The sequence below is a fragment of the Anthonomus grandis genome, chromosome 3 (genome assembly GCF_022605725.1).
Source record: "Anthonomus grandis grandis chromosome 3, icAntGran1.3, whole genome shotgun sequence".
Classification (NCBI taxonomy): domain Eukaryota; kingdom Metazoa; phylum Arthropoda; class Insecta; order Coleoptera; family Curculionidae; genus Anthonomus; species Anthonomus grandis.
In genome coordinates, this window is record NC_065548.1 from 4,205,846 (window position 1) to 4,226,874 (window position 21,029).

General features: G+C 32.0%; 1 protein-coding gene across 2 annotated transcripts in view; it reads left to right on the forward strand.

Moving 5' to 3' along the window:
- Nucleotides 1–21,029, forward strand: part of LOC126733767 (coronin-2B-like) — a 34,102-nt gene that overhangs the window by 8,847 nt on the left and 4,226 nt on the right. For both annotated transcript variants that reach the window (XM_050437162.1, XM_050437161.1), the window contains exons 4-10: nt 1,991–2,140; nt 2,199–2,363; nt 2,430–2,530; nt 5,838–6,048; nt 11,718–11,958; nt 12,766–12,891; nt 12,958–13,133. In XM_050437162.1, the coding sequence (XP_050293119.1) occupies nt 1,991–2,140; nt 2,199–2,363; nt 2,430–2,530; nt 5,838–6,048; nt 11,718–11,958; nt 12,766–12,891; nt 12,958–13,133 (1,170 nt within the window). The remainder of the gene's footprint in view (nt 1–1,990; nt 2,141–2,198; nt 2,364–2,429; nt 2,531–5,837; nt 6,049–11,717; nt 11,959–12,765; nt 12,892–12,957; nt 13,134–21,029) is intronic.

Consider the following 21,029-nt stretch of genomic DNA (forward strand, 5'->3'; position numbering starts at 1 on the left):
CTTCTGACGAACTTCTGACGAAGTTCAATCTGTTTTCCAGTGATGGAATACTTCATGTAAGACGACCGAAAGGTGAAAAACTCAAGAAAAAGTTTATCCGACCTACGGTTAAACATAGAGGTGGTAATGTGATAGTATGGGGATGCTTTTCTTGGTATGGTACTGGGCCAATACATAAAATTGTGGGGAAAATGGATCGATTTATGTATCGGGATATTTTGTGAAATATAATGGAGCCTTACACATTTGAGTCTATGCCAGTAAATTTTGTATTCCAGCATGATAACGATCCAAAACATTCGTCAAAATTGGTAAAAGAATGGTTGGACCAAGAAAAGATCACAGTTTTAAAGTGGCCGGCCCAGAGTCCAGACTTCAACCCGATTAAAAATTTATGGGAACATCTGGAGCGCAAAATTCGGGCATCTGGAAGAGTCAAAAATGCTGATGAACTATTTCATAAGCTTGTTGAAGCCTGGACTCACATTGACAGACAAATAATTGAAAATTTGATTGAATCAATGCCCAGAAGAATGCAGGCAGTAATTAATGCTAAGGGTTACTATTATTTAAATTAATTAACACTAGTTTTTCGTGTACAACAACTTTATAAAAGAAAATAAAATGCTAATTAAAACGCACACAAAATATAATAAATTTTCAAAAGTTCCAACTATTATGGCCAATACTGTATATATTTTTTGATTCCAGTTATTCCATTCCATTCTAAGCATCAATTTACTTAAAATAATTCCAGAAAATTGAATCAAAGAAACTTCATTATTCCAGGCAGTTGACTTCATGTCTGGACTTTGTCTCAACTCCCTGGAATAGCGAATCCACTTAATTGCATATACTGTAACTGCATATAATTACATATTACTGTAACTGCATATAATTACAAATAAACATTTTTAGATCAATTGTCTGGAATTAATACATTTATTAAAACAATTCTAGACAGTTGAGTCATTGATTCAGTACTGTTTCATTGATTCAGTAATTTACAAATATTGTCCGTTTTATAACATCATTAAATTTCAGTGTCCTATCTATCTCAGTAGGAAAATTGTTTATAGAACTGATGTTCATAATATAAATATACGTAGAAAGCACATCCTTACGATCCCCAAGCACAATAAGGAATTTTTTAAAAGCGGATTCTCTTATAACATAGCGTCAACCGTAAACAAATTTCAAGTTACTCATTTTAACACATCTTTATCCTGTTTGAAAAGAAGGATCAGACAGCAGCTTCTCGGTGAATGAGTTTTTATGGGCGTTTATATGCATTTCAGAGATAATAAGATATTATATACATAAATTTTTTTTTAAATTCTCACCAGAGCTTAATAGTTTTACCATGTACTATCTCTGTACCGCTTAACATAATGCACCGAGTCATCTAGCTTTTCGTTAATGTATTGGGTTTTATTAGGCTTAGGTTAGGTAACTAAATGTAAGTACGGCTTAGAATTTTTCTACGGCTTTAACAGCCTCTCCTTTTGGAGAGAAGCGGACTATAAAGTCCATTGGTTTCATTTATATATTTGTTTTGTATTTGCAAAATTTTTATAATTAATTATTAAATATTATTATTATTATTAAATAATATTTGCTGTCATTACAACCAAATACATATTGAGCGATTATGTAAGATTTAAAACAATTGTTTGAAATTTTCTTGTTCTAGCCATATCTTCAAGTCATTTGAAGAAAGTGCTAAATAATAGCCCACAGTGGGAGAAAACCTCCTAAGTGGTTTCCAAATTTTGACCTAAAATTTAATAAAATATTAGCGCTCTCTGTATTTTCATCACCAATAAAACCAGTGCTCATAAAATAGCTATATCTTTTTTGCTTATATGGCCACTACCACAGCACCTCATGACCACTGCCCTAATGTCTCATTGTGCTCATTGTGTCACATGTAATACCTGATAGTAGTGGTGTAATAAGAATAATTCATTTCCCATTTTATCAAAATTAGATTAAATTATGGCACATCCCGGACGGTGGACTCGCGATGCACCTGAACGACTGGCTGGTCGAACTGCAAGGCCACAAACGTAGAGTGGCCCATATCGAGTGGCATCCTACCGCAGAAAACATTCTTTTCAGCGCCGGATTTGACCACTTGGTAAATTAATTTAATACTTTATTATACTAATTGTTGTTAAAACAACATTCTTTATCAGGTTATCGTTTGGGACATCGAGAGGGGACAAGCGGTAAACGTAATCGACTGTCACAGGGACGCCATTCATTCCATGTCGTTAAACCGCGACGGTAGCCTATTGGCCACCACTTGTAAGGATAAAAAGCTGAGAATTATCGAACCTAGGAGCGGCATGGTTAAATCGGTTAGAGATTGCGCTTGTTTTTGGGTTTTATAAAGGTTTTAATGGAGTATCTTGTTTTTTTTTTAGGAAGGAATATGCCACGAAGGGTCGAAGGCTAGTAAAGTTGCGTATTTGGGGGCATCCGGTAGACTTTTAACCACTGGATTTTCCAGGCACTCTGACAGAAGGTAAATGCCGTTTTGATTGGTGTGAATCTATTTTTAAATTGAAAAGTTTTGGACCAAGAGGTTCCATGTGGATTCAATTTGACAATGATTTTAGGAGAATATTACTAATCTAAGGCAAAATATGGTCCTACCTTGAAGTAAAACTAAAATCTATATTACTGTTACTTATTTTGTTGGGTATTTCGTTACTATTTCAGTAAATATCTAATATTTAAAGAAAGAAAAATATTTAAAAATACTAAATACTAAAAATATTTAAAAATATCTAAAAATTCGTTGTATTTAATTAAATCTAAGTGAATTAATTCTGAAATACGGTAATATATATAAAATAAAATGGTTTATCAATTGACCTCTGAGCACGTTTCTTCTTTGCAATGTCCTATCTAACTTGGTTTTCTACTGAAATTGAAAGCAACTTAATTAATTCCAAATTCTGGCTAAGTTATATATAATTTTAGATTTAACTTAAGAAGGGATCAACAAGAACGAATTTAGAATTAGAATAAGGATAAAAATTGAAAGGCTAAGAAAAATTGCCCTTAACTCAAGAAATAATCAAAATATTTATTTGAAAATTTGTGTACACCATATTCATTGAACACCTATATCAGGGTTTAAAAAAAAAAAACAAATATTTTTCTTATTCCAGGCAATTGAACCCATATCTCCTGGCATATACACTCGCCGAGTTTGTTTTACTCTTGTATAATATAGCCTAATCAAAAAATGCTACTTTAAAAAATGATTTTAAAAAATCACAACAAATGTATCTAAAAACTGATGGCAAAATCGTGAGAATCTGATAAAAAATAAAAAATTTATAAAACATCAAACTTGGCCAATATTTCAGGGTGGCGGAATTTTGTGTCGGCGAGTATATATATTTAATTCCAGTTATTCCATTCCATTCTCACCCTTACTCAGAATACTTCCAGAAAATTGAGTCAAAGAAATGTCATTATTACAGGAAGTTGAGTTCATGTCTGGACTTCATCCTAATCACCTGGAATCGCGAATCCATTTAACTTAAAATCACTTAAACTCTATAAAATTACAAATAAACATTTTTGGATCAATTGCCTGGAATTAATACATTAATTAAAAAAATTCCAGTCAGTCCCATCTAACTTGGTTTTCTATTGAAATTGAAACGACGTAAGAAGGGATCGATAAGACGATCGATAATAGAATTAGAATAAGGATAGAAATTGAAAGACCAATAAAAATTAAACAAAATTTTAAACAACACTTTGGAGTTAAAGAGAATTTATTAATTTATAGTAATTATTCGAGATTTCTCAAAAATCCTGAAGAAAAAATTGAAAGGCAAATTGATAATTTACTTGCAAAACATAAAAACCAATTTTCTGATATTAATAGGTTTAAATTAATTCCACATAATAGCAAAACACCACATTTTTGTGGTTTACCAAAAATTCAATAAATAAATCTCCATTCTAACAACACTTATAGTTAGTAGCATAAATTCACCTACTCACTCACCCTTTTGCAAAATATCTTTTAAATAATTAACTTGATACACTAATAATTCTGGTTCATAAATTAAAAACTTATTTTACTTTTTAGAAGAACTTTCTATAACTTCTTTAATGTAACTTTTTGGTTTTGACGTTTTAAGTCTTTTTACTATTCTCTCAGTTAACAAAACTTTAAATAGTGTTAATAATTTGGCAAAACACATAACACTGAATTTTACAGTACAATTTTAGAAGTTTTAATCTAGTATGTAAAAACTACTTATTTCCAATATAATAATGAGCTTTATTGGCAAAACTTTGACATTGCTATGGGTCCTTCTCCTTCATTAACTTTAAATAATATTTTTATGTAATTCTTTGAATCTAAAGTTATTAATACATTTGACAAAAAACCTAAAACATGATGGTAATATATTGATGATATTTTTCTAATGTATCACCATAGCGCTTTTAATTATTTTTTACTGCCAATGATAGATAAGAGTTTTTCGTCAATAAAACTTAAATTTGAAATTAGTTTTTATGCCAAAAAATTGTGATTTTATGAATTTCTACCGCTTTTAACTCCTCAATCTAACCCTTGTGATTTTTTACTTCCCTAATGTAATTAAGCCATCTGTATACAAGAAACATCTTTTATTGCCATTTTTAGATGAGTATTCCTATATTTACTTCTGAAATATACGAATTTGCAAAAATTGACTAAGAAAAACATCAACTGGGATCCGAACCTTTGTAGGTATCATTTTCATTGATGATTATGTAAAATTTCACAAGTACATCATAATCATCTTCAGAAGTAGACCAGAAAACATAAAATTAAATAATGAAGATTAAATTTTCGATCAAACTAAACTTTTAGGTCCATACAGTTATCAACATTTATTATATAATCATAATAACCTCATGCATTGAAGTCGATTAATATTATTATTAATTTATTGATTTTTTTACCATGGAAATTATGAATCTGTGTGGAGGTGTAGTATAATTTTTCGGGGTTTGAAGAGAAATTTGACTGTAGACAAATGATGAGAATTATGTACAAAATGAATTGTAGAGATAGTTGTAGGGGTGAGTTTTAAAGAAAAAAAAAGACTTTTAACAATATATGGTCTATATTTGACGTGACTTTTTAATATTTTTATTTAAAAACAAAGTAAAATATAATATAATTCAATCACATTCAATTAGATCTAAGAACTAAACTATCCTAGACATAGGTAAACATTGACGTTTTCTGTCATGTCTTAAAACTTTCACCAAGTTACCGTATAAAAAAAATGAAAACAATTTAAAACAAAATACAAATGTTATTAATAAACTTAGAAACTTTTAGTCTAAATGAATTTTTAGTGGTTTTAAGTTAAAACAAAAAAAAAATGTGTGACATTATTTCATTTAGATAAGGTTGTACAAATGTTGCATATGCTTTACTTTATTTGAAACCAAGAAGTAACTTAACTTAATCTAATCAACTTAAAATTGTACTTTCAACCAACTTCTAAAAAATGCGGCTCTGAAATGAGTTTTTATGTCCCTAAGGTCGATTTTTTCTGCATTCACTTTTAAATTATAGCGGGAATCATTTAGAAATTTTACTTTTGTAACGTAATTGAGCCAAGTACAAACAAGAGACATGATAAGCATATTTTATGTATTCCAGAATTAAATATCAAAAAAAAGTTTCTATTACTATCAAAGTAATTTAAAGACCTCGATGTCCTTAGGCAATTTAACTCTTGATCACTATAGTAATCATATCGATTCTCTATATATGTATCTTCTATCTTCTATTTTTGCAGGTATGCAGTTTGGGACGAAAACAACCTCTCTAAGCCCCTTTTCAGCGACACAATCGATAGTTCGTCGGGAATCGTGTTTCCCTTCTACGACGCAGACACCAACATCGTATTCTTAGCGGGAAAAGGAGACGGCAACATTCGCTTTTACGAAATATCCAACGAACCACCGTATATACATTATTTGAGTCAAGTTATATCTGGAAATCCACAAGTAAGCCCCGTAGACAACAGTATTTTATATTACCAATATAATAGAATATAATTCTACAAGTAAACCGATAAAAAAAGGACAGAGAGAAAAAAAAGACATTGTGGTTGCTCAATAGTTTTCGTTCGTTTAGTTTTAGTGACGTTTCGATTTTTATTAGATCCTCATCAGGCTAAGATATTTATTTCTTGAAAGGCATTCCAGAAATTGAATATACTCTATCACGTTTTCCAGGCTTTAGCACTAGTTTTCCGTTATATTTTCCAGGAATTATAAAAGATTATAGGATATATAAGAGACATGACAGAAGTCTCCTTTTTGCTTAAAACTTCCACAAACAGTCAATTAATTATCAAATATTTTCCATTTTGCCAGGCAATTTCAAGTTCTGGGAATAGTTTTTATACCGTACATAATACACGATCGGACTTAAGTCTGACTACTGGAAAAGTCAGTTCAAAACCTTGAAATTATCATCCTTTAACCAGTCAGTTAGTGGATAATTTGGGATGGTTACATAATATTTTTTAAAGGCATTACTTAATCAATATATGGAACTAATTTGTTATTTAATATGTTACGGTACATAAACCATTAATTACAAGTACATATTTTTGTTTGTATTATCTAAGAATGTTTTTTGTTTAAATGTATTTTTGATTTAGTATTATTAGGTACTTTTAAGATCACTTAAACTTAAATATTAAGGTTTTTAATTAGTATTCTAAGCAACTAGCACAGATAAGGCCTTCGGAGCTTAAGTGCATTTTAATTATACTCTGTAATTGTCTATTTTTAAATTAATAAAGAGCATTTGAATTTGAAAGGCCCTGACATATATTACATTTATATGGTCATGCTAATTGAATCGGTCATTTGAGAAACAGCACATGTCATATTTTCGGCCATTTTGATTTTATACCGATAATGCAATATTTAAGGGTAAACACATCGTTCCATACAGTAACATCACTTGTCCGATAACATTCGCACGATTTTATTCTCCTCCTAATATTCGATTCCGTTTAGTAACAACACAAGTCAGTGACATGTGCTCTTTCTCAAAGCATTATAAGTAGGGCTATTTTTTGTTTTGTTGTTTGTTATTGTAAACCATGCCCGACTATTTTAACAAACAAGAAGGGTAAAAGAAAGTTATACAAGTGTGAAATAATAAAAAATGCTAGACTAAAGGGTGAAGAATATATTAATTATAAAGGTGCTGTAGTTTCTGCTAAAGAACAGGGTGAAAACTGCGGGTAAGTTGTTACGGGTTTTGAAGGTTAGGTTAGCTTTTGTTAAGTACATTTTTTTTTTGTAGATTTAAGTTATAACCGATGTTCCGAAGGTGGCCGACAGGAGATTCTTCAAAAATTCAGTCTTTTGGCAACCAAGAATGAGCAGGATGCATATTTACAAGCGTTAATGTCTTGCCAAAACGTCAAAGTTAAAAGGCCAAGGAATATAGGGCGAGCTAAACCGAAATCTTACACATTTAAATACTTTTTAACATCCTCATCTGGACGAATAGTGGTGTGCAAAAAGGCTTTTATTAACATTTACGCAATTACACCTGCTAGAGTTCGACGTCTAAGTTACTTGTAGAGGGCAAACATCCTAATGACAAAAGAGGCAAGTGTATTTCTGGAAATGCAATTCCAGGAAATATAGTTTGCCAGATTGAGGATCATATCAGGAGCTTTCCTACGAAAATTTCATATTATAGTAGCAAAGAAAGACATTATCTTGACGAGAAACTTAACGTGAAAATTATGTACGATTTATTTAAAATACGGAACCCGTCAACCAAAATAAAATACAAGTTCTACTTGATCTTTCAAGAAAGATTTTCCGTCTCTTTTGGACGACCGCAACTGGACACCTGCTGCAAATGCGAAGAACTAGGTGTCAAAATAAAAAGTACCTCGCTGAATGATACTGCTAAACGAACCGCTGCTGCGGAATTAATGGTGAATAAACGCAGAGCTAAGAAATTTTATAACAAACTAAAACTCTGTACTGAAATTTTCCAAAATCCCGAAAATGATGATACCGTCGTAATAACATTTGATTATATGCAGAACCTTCAATTGCCACTGGTTCCAGTACAAGAAACTTTTTATTTAAGACAGCTTACTTTTAATGTTTTTGGAATAAATTTAGCTGGAAAACAGAAAGCCAAGTTCTACCTTTATCATGAGGATATCGCAAGAAAGGGTCCCAACGAAGTAGCGTCATTTCTTTTGGACTTTTTGCAGAATGAAATTCTAGTCGGGACTAAACATCTACATATTTTCTCCGATAGTTGCAGTGGTCAGAATCAGATTTTTAATGGCGTTGGTGCATACGAAGCGATTCGAAACCATTAACCAGTATTTTTCACAACGAGGACACTCTCGTTTACCAAATGATCGAAATTTTGCCATTAAACGAGTGATTAAAAAACATGATAGAATCTACTCAATAATGGAATACGTCGTAATGATGGTCAATTCAACAAAAAAATCGAAATATTTTGTAAAACTTGCAAAAACTGAAGATATTGCTGATTTTAAAGGTTGGTGGCCAAAGTTCTATAAAAAAAACACTTTGTCCATTGAATCTCTTGGTAGAGGTGTGCCAAGGGACCAAAAATACACATTTCAAATTTCAAACTTCACGCATTTTAGATATTCTTTAAATGAACCTGGCGTAGTTGAGGCGTTTAATTTTCTAGACGGGGTTACAAGCCATAAATTTAGACTTGCCACCTCCAACTTATTACAACTTCCTACCCCTGTGCAACAACCAGCTTATTCACAAGGAAAGGTTCCGATAAATTCAAAAAAACTTGAAGACATAAAGCGACTTTTTGCATACATTCCAGAAGAACACCACAGCTTTTATACAGAGATAATAAATTGGCCGAGAACTGAAAATGAAGACCATTAATTAGTTTTGTTTTTCATTTTATGTTTTTTTGACGTATTATTCAATAAAAATATATCCTTATATTCTGAGTTTTTATGTTCATTTCAGAAACATCACATGTCGCGCATTTTCAAATAACCATATTTTAATTTTTCTTTAAGGTTTAAATATTATTGTATTATGCCCGAAATCGAACAAGTTTTTAATGCTAATTATTTAAAAATAATTTTTTAATCCATTCTTTGAGATTTTTAGTTTTTCTTATTTTCTGTAAAATGGTTTAAAAGTGACGTGCTGTTTCTCAAATGACCGATTCAATTCAACTATAGGTAGAAAAGTTTATTAAGAACCGGCTGCTCAATATGCGCACAAACCCATTTTCAACACAAAATCGATAGAAAATCCGGTGGCAGAGAGAAAAGACGACCGCAATATATTTTCTCTCGCTTCTTATTAAAGAAACCGCAAGAACAAAGCAGCCGCCGTACTTCGTTTCTTTGTACCTGCCGGGGATTTAAAGCCTATGACGTAGCCTGAAGGCCTACTCAGTGTCGTCTTGTACGGGAAGTGAGTTAATCGTGTTATAAGGCATTTAAAATCTGTTGTGTGTTTTTTTTTTAAAGTATAATAGTGAAATGGACTATAGTTTTTTTAGTAAGACTATCCGATTTTTATTGTAAAAGGTAAGTAAAATTGGTTTAAATTATTCAATTGTCTAATAATTTAAAAAAATAAATGAAAATTAATTACTGTGAAAAATTATATTATTTAAAATATACTTTGATTTTAAGTGACAAAATAATAGGTATTTTACTTGTTTTTTTTTTAGTTGTCACCTAAGGAAGTACGCAAACAAGGACAAACAATTCACAGCCAAGGGAGAGAGATTATTTCTAACGTGGCAGCTTTTATGAAAAAAGAAGCAGAGCAAGGAATTACTATTCCTTTGAAAAATGTTAGGTAAGTGAACAATATAAATTCATATTTTATTGTAGGATGTTTTCAAATTTTAATTTTTATTGTATTGATAACTTACAATAATAGTATATAATTATTTTAGACAACGTACGTTAGAGTTATATAAAATAGTGTCTGAAAATAAAAAAAAAGTATCCTGTAAAAACCAAGTTGGACGACACATTGTGTTACGTTTGCCTCCATACCACCCAGAGCTTAATCCGATAGAAAAAATTTGGGTAACTGTTAAGAATTGGGTGGCAAGCAGAAAATCCACTTGCGGAAATTTCGAATGATGAGTGGATAAATATTTGCAACCATATAGACAACATAGAAAAACAATATTTCGAAAGTCATAACCTTTTTGATAAAGCATTGGATTCTTTAAAATTTACAGTAAATACAGGCTCATCTGATGAAGAGATCGAATGGTCTTCATTGGATGAATCTGATTTAGGTTGTAATACACTATCTGATAGTGAATAAAAATATATAATATGTAAAGTAATGAAATAAAACTTTAAGCTTATACCAATTTGTTTCTTTACACAAGTCGTTTAAAGTACCTAATCCTTAAAAAAAATGCGAATAAAGAATAATTTTCAGAAGAACCTATTTGAAGTCCTGTTTTAAAAATAATTAGCGAACTGCATCCTCCTGTAAGTAAAACACTTTTTTATTAGATTTTTTATGGGCGCATCACAATGCTAAAAAATATAATTTTAATTTATCTACATTTTTTTAAACGAATCTCGGAGCAATTAAATTCAAATATATGCATTCTTAGTTGGTATTTCAACTAAATCAAACGCACTTATAATATCGCTAGCTATACTTACTAAAAATCTAGGGCTATTTAAACTCTAGTACAAATTAATATTAATAATTTCAACAAGTGTGCCGCCTCCACTGTCTTCAGACCTCGACATAGTCATCTGACCCGATCGATAGAATAACGAGATGCGCGGATTTTGCCGCCTGTTGATGTCATCGGTTCTTTATAAACTTTTCTAACTATAGTGATCAAACAAGACACTTTCAAATTAAATGATCTATTTATTAAATTACATTGTTCATATTATATGGCAATTTAATGTTGTCAAGAACAAATAGCAGCAACATATTAGTTTACAACTTTAAAACATATTAGACTGTTTAAGTCTTGTCAGAAAGAATTTGTCAATAGACCTTTTTCGTCAGTACAGGTGTTCATTCAGAGGATTCCCTTGAAGGAATCGACGAGTTCTGACTGGCTTCTAGTTTTCTCCACTAATTTTTAAAAATAATACTTGCCATTGAGAAACCATTGATAACGTTTTATTTTCATTTCTCGAAATTCGGCACTGCAAAGTGTACATCTTTCGGTTGGTTTTTACTGCTTTTTTCAACAATTTTTAGATGCATACCCTATTGACTGAGCAATATCATTCTAATAAGGTTACCTTTTCTTGAAATGAGAGACATCTTTATTTGCCTATTTTAAGTTTCTCTAAAACCTAAACGATCAGAATATATCTAATGTTTTTTCAAATAAATAAGCCTAACTTAAATATATCCAACTAATTCATAAGGTTTGCCAGGCCGCTTACTTGTGTCCTCCCAAGAGTTTCCAAAAAATGCTGGAACTAATAATAATGTGTCTATTACTAAGGAAGTTTATACACGAATTGTGATAAAAAGTATAATTATTTCCTTTAATCTAAGTAATGTTTTACAAAGAAAGACATTAATCATTTTCGGTATATATATACTGCCATTTTTCCACAATCCTTATAAAGCATTAACAAAAATCGTTTTTTTTTTAGCGTGGATTAGGTGTAATGCCAAAACGCGGCTTACGCACCACCCAATGTGAAATTTATCGGTTTTACAAGCTACATGCCACCAAAGGATTATGTGAGCCCATTAGTATGGTGGTACCGAGGAAAAGTGATCAGTTCCACGAAGATTTATATCCGGATACTGTGGCACCCAAGCCTGCTTTAACTGCCCAGGAGTGGATTAAAGGAGCTAACGCTTCTCCAGTTATGATGTCTATGAAAACAGGTAAGAAGATGTTTTATTGCTAGTAAACGTGTTTAGTTGAATGAAAAAGTCTTCTTTAAGGAATTAGATGTCATTTTCCTCATAAATTACTTAATACTATAGGCAAAATTTGGTTTTCCACTAAAACTTGTTTTTTGTATAAAAGATTGGTTCAAATATTTAACAGAATACAATACCGAAAGGAAAATGTGGAAAATTAGTGGTGTATAAGGATTTGTTCTAAATATTGCCATAGTTAGCAAGACACAGATTTTGCAAAAAAAATTTCAGAAAGTTAAACTACTTTAAGTTTAGAGTAAAACTACTTTAAATAAACCAAAGACTTAAGAGGTGAAAATTATTCCTAAACCAGAAAAGCAAGAAAAGTTATTATAAATACCTGGAAGATAAAATATGTTTTTAAACGCTTTAACTAAACTTAAATAAGTTCAAATGCCTCGGGGACATATAGAATTAATTTAAAAAGCCTTAAATAAAATGACAAATTAGTTATATTGCCTGGAAGGAACCTAAAATGTCTTTAAAATCAAAATTACTTAGAGTATTCTATGTTTCGGAGGCATTTTTTAACATGTTGAACACTATGATAGATTGATGGACTGAAGAAAACATTTGAAGAGTTTGGAGTAACTTCTGAACATCTTATTAATTATTTGGTTGAAAATTTGAAAACTTAATAACCAACAAACTTTTGAATAAACCGCATCTTTATTTTCCAAAATTTCAGCTTAAAATTCCTGAAAACTTAACTAAGTCGAAAGTTTATTGTAAGTTTCGTTTTTCCTTATTAAAACCATTCTTCCTTAGGTCAAAACCTCGCTTTAGACATTCAAGCGATAAAACAAAGAAAATTCCTAAACAAATCTAAAGAGCCGCCGTTCGTTGATAACAACAAGCGCAAATTTCAATTTTTATCCACCGAAACTGTTCCAGGTAAAAAAGACACGTTTTCCCTGACACTCAATAATAAATAAATCTTAATAATTTTTTTTGTGCCAGATTATCGACCTAAGGAATTCCAAGACGAAAAGAGTAAAAAGACGACCACCAATCAAACCACCAAGTTCCAACAGTTGCAGCAGAGATGGTCGAAAACGATCGAGGATCCCAACAAAGACATGCCGCTCTTTAAAGAAATTAATAGCATAGGAGATAATATACTTACCGAGCATGATGTAAGTATCGTTTCGTAGATCAGTAAGTCACCGGAGTAATTATACTAAAAACAGTAAGGAGTTTTTTCTCATCCTCTTTGATGCCTATTGGGCAATTTACTGGAGCATCTTTTTAAGATTTGCGGTCACTTAAGACCAGGGGCCGTATTTTTTGAAACCATTCGAATTTGATTCGCATACGAAATTAGAGGATTTGGCACGAAAAATCGATATTTGTATTTTCGACCGCTTCGTATGCGAACTTTTTCGCATGCGGATATACCATTCAAATTTCAAAGAGTTCGTGTGCGATTTTCAATTTGAATTTGCCACTTGTCTTGTTTTGATTTTAAACAAGGTTTGTTTCTTTTTAATTTGTGTGAGTTCGTTAGGTATTTTCGTAGTGTTTTTTTCCTGTTTATTGAAAAAAAAAATACCAAAAATCAAATGGCAAAATGAAACAATCTTGTGCAACTTGAAACGTTGTCGATGCACAGGAAGAGACTGAAACTCTGGCAGATAGAAGAAATGGATGTACTTTTCATTTCTTGACCCATTTGACATGTATTTAGATGCTGAATTTATTGAATTATATAGATTAAGCAAGCCTATTACGATGGAATTAATGTGCTTCAGATACTGTGTAATCTGCCGCCTACTTTTATCCACAAGGCTTGTACAGTTTTAATTGAAAAATCTTGGGTGAATTTGCTGCTCGACTTTAATTTCGAGTGCTCTTCCATAAATGAAATTACACACAACCGCAATGTCTAGGGATAATTTAGAATTTTCTTAATTTTTTTTTTAATTTGTTAAAATTTTATTTACTTGCTATAAATATAAAAATATCTAGACTTTATCCTTATTTTAGACTGCTTAAACCACACTGTACATTTTTCTACTTAATTTATTTATCTCAAATAAATAAACAAATACACATATCGTTATTTATTGTCTTGAATTCTTTTACCAAAAAAAAGTGTTTGCGTTTTTTTGGAAAAAAGTTTGTTCATAGAGCTCAGTATAGTTCTTGCTAACCATGCAGCGCAGACATTTAACGAGAGAAGAAATGATACGAGCGGTGGGCCTTTTAGATGGTGGTATGACGCAAGCACAGGTTGCAGTGAACATGGGCACTACTCAAAGCGTAATTTCACGCTTACATGCACGGTATCGAGAAGAAGGCGATGTGGCGGAAAGGCATAGAGGTCGCTTACGTATTACAACCCCTCTACAGGACCGCTTTTTACACTTAAATGCTCGAAGACGCCCCACTGTAACAGCACCAGAATTGCAAATCATGCTACAGCAAGTGCATAACGTTGAGGTTTCAGCCGATACTGTACGCCGACGTTTGCATGAAAACAACCTACGTAGTCGTCGGCCTTTAAGGGTGCAACCGTTGTCCTGGGGTAATCGAGGAGTACGACTTTTGTGGGCGGAAGAACATTTGTTGTGGCAAAATGAAAGTTGGGCAAATGTGCTGTTCACTGATGAGTCTCGGTTTGGAATTTACCCCGACTCAAGAAGAGTTCGCATGTGGAGAGAGCCTGGAAACGCAAACCGCCTGTGCAATGTCCAGGAAGTGCATTCTTTTCGTGGCGGAACCATCATGGTTTGGGGAGGCATTAGTATTGGAGGAAGAACAGACCTCATTTTATTAGAAAACTTTTTAACTGGCAGATTATACGTGGATCAGATACTGGCACCTGTTGTTATTCCGTATGCAGCAGCAATTGGTCAAACCTTTGTTTACATGCACGACAATGCCAGACCACACACTTCAAGGGTTGCTAGAGAGTTTCTAGAAATGAATAATATCGATGTCTTACCATGGCCACCTCAATCCCCGGACCTAAACCCCATTGAACACATGTGGGATATGCTTCAAAGAAGAGTTCTTCGTATGGAAAGACCAAGAGACAATAGAAGAACTTTGTTTCTGACACTTCAAGAAGCCTGGAATGAGATACCCCAAGATGATATTGATCATTTAATTCTAAGCATGCCCAGACGATGTCAAGCAGTTGTGAACAGTCGTGGAGGTCATACAAGTTATTGAATATTGTTTTTGTTTATTTTTTGTTAATTTAAAATTAAGAATTAAATTTTTGTAAAACCTAGTTTCTCAACAACTTTAATTTTTTTGCATTTTTTTAGAAAAAATATAAATTATTTAAAATTTTTTGGGTTTTTTTATTACCTTATAAACTACTCTTAAACTTGCAAATAAATTTAAAAAAAAAGATCATATTAAAAAATATATATACAAATTTATTCAAAATATCCCTAGACATTGCGGTTGTGTGTAGTTCTTTCTTTTGCTCACTCGGCACAAAACCGTAAGATTTTTTATTTTTTAAATCCATGTTAAAAAAAAAGTCAATTCGAAAAACCCAACAAACGCTATGAAAAAAACTTCAAAATTTCCTGATGTTTTTAAACTTAAATTTCAGGTTAGGTTAAAAAAATCTTTATCGTCTTTATCCCGGTTGACATGGCCTCCAATAGCACTCGACTTTGCTACGTTGCCACTACATTTCATGTTCGTATGCGAATGAAATTTCGAATGCTGTTCAAAAATGCACTTTTTAATTCGTGTGCGAATTTTGCTGCTCGACTTTGTTCGCATTCGAAGATCTGGTCCAGGTCTAGAAAATACGGTGGCTATTCATTGTCTCGGTGAAACAGCACATTTTTCTTTTTCACGTGTTTGTTTGAAAGCCATTTCTGTCTTGAAACGCTCACTTTTTCACTATTTAACACGTTAACTGCCACAATACAATTTTTTTTTACCCCATGAGCCAAAAGCTATTTTTTATTCGTTTCACTTCCAAAATAATATTTTGTTTTTGTTCGACAAAAATTAAAAAACAAAACAACATTTATACAAAAATTTTGTGTGCTAATCATTACATTTTATACGCCAGGCCACGCTTTTTAAATTACCATTGATTTATATGGCTACTGAAAATCACCGGCGAGCTACAGGCATAATTATTACAATAGTTTTCCTGCGAATCACGGCTGATTCACGTGGCATAAACTAATATGCTACCCGTGAGACACACTTGATTCACATGGCAGTTAACGTGTTAACGAATATTATTCTGTGAGCATCCCAAACTATGCGATTTTTGCGTCTTTGGTAGCTTTGGACGTATCTCACCGACTCTTTGTCGAGGTTTTCGTGCCGTAGGTTAACACAGGAAACACACATTGGTTAAAATTGGTCTTTTTCTTCATTCATATTGGGAGGTTAGATTTGAAAACATAAGTCAACTTGCCGAAAGATCAAAGTTCGGAAAATCGTTAATCCGTATATGTACGCCAGCAGTGCGATTGTATTTTGATGGGGATTTGTGGCATTTTTTTCTTTGTCTCACGCCTGTCAATAAGAAGGATGAATAAAACATTGCTTATAGGAAATTTAGAGATAAGAGGGACACAAAGTCAATGGGCTCAAAAGATGTTTATTTAAAAAAAAAATGATTACACGTGTTTCGCCCTAAGGCATCGTCAGATCTAAAAGAAAACAGAAAGCAACCCTAGTACAAAAACAACAATGCATAGATACAAATTTCAATATAGAGATTTGACTTACCGGTAAAGCTATAGGATTAACACCACAAACATTCAAGTTAAAACAAAAATAAATACATACAAAATAAAAATAATGTTGACGTTCACATTAATTTCGGTATCAAAACTAATTAAATAGAAGTAAACGAAACAAGCAGAGTGAGGTTAAGTTGAACGGGAGAACGGAAAAAAAGCAAAAAATAAAATAAAAAATAAAAAGTGAAATATGACTTGGTCGAGAAATGAACCAGCGACCATCGAGTTCGTAGGCAAGCGCTTAACTTACGTGCTATCCAGGTCGTGATAAATATTGTTGAAAATTAAATGTGGTTCGAAGGTAAAAACATCATTCACACAAGACAGTACAGGACTCCTTTTTGCCCTTGTGATTTCCATCTTCTCTAATAGGTCAAGCTTCTTTCCCTTGGGGCACTCATAAAGGATTTTTACATTTTCCGGGATGGAAGGAAAGTGTTTTGAGGACAATAAATGACTTGCAAAAGCCGATTTAGTCTCGGTGATTTCGTTATCTTTGTGTTTATTATATTCTCTTAAGTGTTCCTGCACTCTCGTTTTTATTTTCCTTCCAGACTGACCAATGTAAACGACATTACATTCCCCGCAGTTAAGTGAGTAAACTCCCGATTGGGTTAAGGGTTTTTTTTTATCTTTAATGTTTACGAGCTTTTTAAATAATGTGTTGGAAGTTTTGAATGATATCTGTAAATTATAGTTTTTAAAAAATTTAGCAAATCGGGAGGAGATACTACCAAATTAAGTGAGGCAATGAAATCTAGAATTTTTAATGCTGGTGTTATGGATTAAATTATAGGAGAGCTTGTATTTATTATAAAATTTGAAATAGATTCTATTAATTATACCTAATGGAAACCCATTATTTACTGCAATCTGTTTAATTGTAGCTAACTCTTTTTGAAAGGCGCTTGCTGATAATGGTATTTTGAATAACCGGTAGAAAAAAGAGTTGAATGCAGCAAATTTATGAGAATACGTGGAATTAGAATCAAACTGGATAATGTTGTTCGTCGAGGAAGGTTTTCTATAAATATCAAAGGTGATTTTGTTGTTATCTCTAGTCAGCAAAAGGTCTAAAAAAGGAAGCTTACCCTCTTTTTCTTTTTCTAAGGTAAAAGTTATGTTAGGATATAGAGAGTTTAAAAAATACAAAAAATTATCCAGTCCGAGTTCATCCCCACTCCAGGCCAAACAGACATCATCTACATACCGTTTGTAAAAAACAATGTCCTTGGCAAAGGTACTGCACATTATCCTACTCTCCAGGTTATGCATAAAAATCTCACTTAAAAACGGGGACAGACAAGAGCCCATCGCCAACCCATTGATCTGTTTGAAGAAACAATTGTTAAATTTAAAAAAGTTTTGGTCGAGAACAATCGATAACAAAGTGATTAAGTTGTCTATAATTAGTTTAGGTAAGGAGGTTTTATTTAACAAATTCAAGACAAGATCAACGCAATCCTTGGGAGGTATACTTGGAAACACGTGTAATCATTTTTTTTTAAATAAACATCTTTTGAGACCATTGACTTTGTGTCCCTCTAATCTCTAAATTTTTATTATCAAGAGGTCTCTTTGAGAAAAATGGACTACTTTTTTGAAATTGCTTATAGGAGTTTTATTGTTTTATAATTCTGTTCTTACCTCCATTCCCTCTTTCCTGTATTAGATGTTTTGGCTTAATTTTTCTCAAACCTTGGGCAACAATTCTTTTAAGGCTTATTATTTGTCTATAGGTAAATTCTGCTGAAATGTTTTCCTTAAAAAATGTTATGTTAGATTCTATCTTTTGTTCTTATCCTTCATTATCATTTTTATTCTTTTTCTCTGTTGAATTGTCACGTAAAAAAGAATGGCTTCAAATCATCGACGCGTTGTTGTGTTTTCATGCAAAAGCACTACCCTATATGGTATCTCCAGGACGACGGATATCTTACGCAGTACTATCCCTTATTATTTTAAGGGTTTTTTCACGTTTTCATCAACAGCCTCAATTAATTGAATAAAGCATTATCAAATCAGTATGACACCGTTTAAAATCAGCATAACACCGGTAAATAGTTGTTTTCTATGAGGCAGAGTACGGATATTACATTATTAAGCTTGAACGCAATTTTTTACCTTAAAACACCGGACTCTTTTTTTCAGTTCCTTAAAACGACAACATAAAAATTAGTGTCACTTAAACCCCAGTAACTAATATCATCAAATTTTAACGCGTTTCATAGGAAGTTAGTCCCGGGATTTATTGATCAAAGTATGTATGTATACAGGGTGTCTGGAAGGAAGGTGGAATCCTTTAAGGAGATAATATTCGGACCTAATTTCGCAGATTTTATGCATAAGTTAACTGCCCTTATGACTCTCATTTATGTAATTTCTCCTCAATAAATTATTACAGTTACTCTTCCAGGCAGTTGAAAAATTGTCGAGCTCAACTGCCTGGAATAAAAAGAACATTTTTTTAGACAGACATTCTTTAAATTTATGTCATTGCCAGACATAAATTTTACTTAAAAAGACCGTAGCTGCACATACGTCTTTTTTTCGGTAATAATGGTTCTGTCACAGTTAGACTTTGTCTAGCTAAGGAAAGGTACAGCACGTGCTGTTCCTTTATATTTCTGTTCTGTGCCTTTTAGTGTTTATGTCTTTTTAGAGTGAATAATTTTTATATAATTTTTTCATAGTTATTTTTGTTAATTTATTATTATTTACCATTATGTGCGATGCATAATTTAGGACTTATCCGAATTATGTTGTTATGTGTATTTAAATAATAATATCGTATAAAATTATATTTTTGAGAAGTCTTTTCTTATGGTCTTATTTTCGATGCCTATTTTTGGGTTTCTATATCCTAATCCTGATAACAAGATAATTATAATTTTTCTAATTTTGTTAATTATTTTATTTATTCTATGCTTTGCACAAAATCAGAGAGGCAGCCAACAAGCTGTTTTAAATTTTAGTTAGGAAAATTTGTCTCATATTCCACACTAAGCAGCGCACCTAACGAATGTAAACAAAACACAATACACTATTATTTAAAATAATATAAATTAACTTTTCTAAAATTAAAATTAAAAAAGGCGCGCTACCGTTGCTAATCGAGCGTTATTAGGGGACAAAACTTGGCGCAGCTTTGAAACAGATGGTGTACCTTTCCTTAGCTAGACAAACTCTAACAATTTCAGAATACCGTTAACTGCGCCATTTTTACTCCAGTTACAAATTAAGAAATCTACATACAGTTGTTTAAAGTTTGTAATATTTGAGACCGTAAGTGCAGTTACAGGTTAGTCCCGTGGATAACAGTGACGTTTTCAATGTGGTCGCCAATTTTGATGCTAGTTGCGGCCTTGTGTGCATCGATATTATTAACAAACAATAGTTGTTTTTGTTTTTTTTTAAATGCAAATAATAGCGACATAGAATGTCATAAAAAATCCATTGATGTAAAAAACTCAATTTTGACAAAAAGGGCAGATAACCACGTGTATGATTTCGACGGCAGAACTGCCTGGAATGAAAAAAAATCCAGTTCAAATTTTATTCATAACTGAAGTATTTAGAACACTATTTTTTTTTAAAGAATTATTTCTCACGTTTCAGTGTCTCGTTTTTCTCTGTTATATATAGTACTCAGTTATATAAAATAAAGTATATTCTTGAGACTGCTTGCATAATCTATAAGTACAGAGAAAGGTTTATGGGCAGGAGTGCTTGGTACCCAAGCAAAATCAGATGATTTTGCACCTTCCATTCAGCTTTAACAAAAAAATCAATTTTTTACGACAGTATTTCTATCTTTAATCATCTGCCTATCATTATTAAAAACTTAACTTCGCCTAGGATTTTCAAAAAACATTTAAAGAGATTGCTTGCTGCTAAGACCTATTACTCTGTTGAAGATTTTTTTAATGATATACTTTAAGTGACTGATTATATATATAAGATCAATGGTTATGTTTTTCGTATTTTATATTTGTGTCTTAAATATTTCTTTTTAATTTTAAATTTTATACTTGTAGTTTGTAAGTTTTAATTTTTCTAGCTTTGTTAAAAACATTTTAATGTTATAACAATAAAGCAATATTTGACTTTGACAGTTAACACAGATGCTTGGAAAAATGTAAAAGTAACAATAAAACATTTAAAAATTAATTTCGACCTATGCATCTTTGACTTAAAACGTTCAAAATTAAGTCAGCTACCATCGCACACAGGCGAAAATCGGGGAAAAGCCGGTCATAAATAGTAGTAGTGCTGATATGAACCACAAACATATTTAAT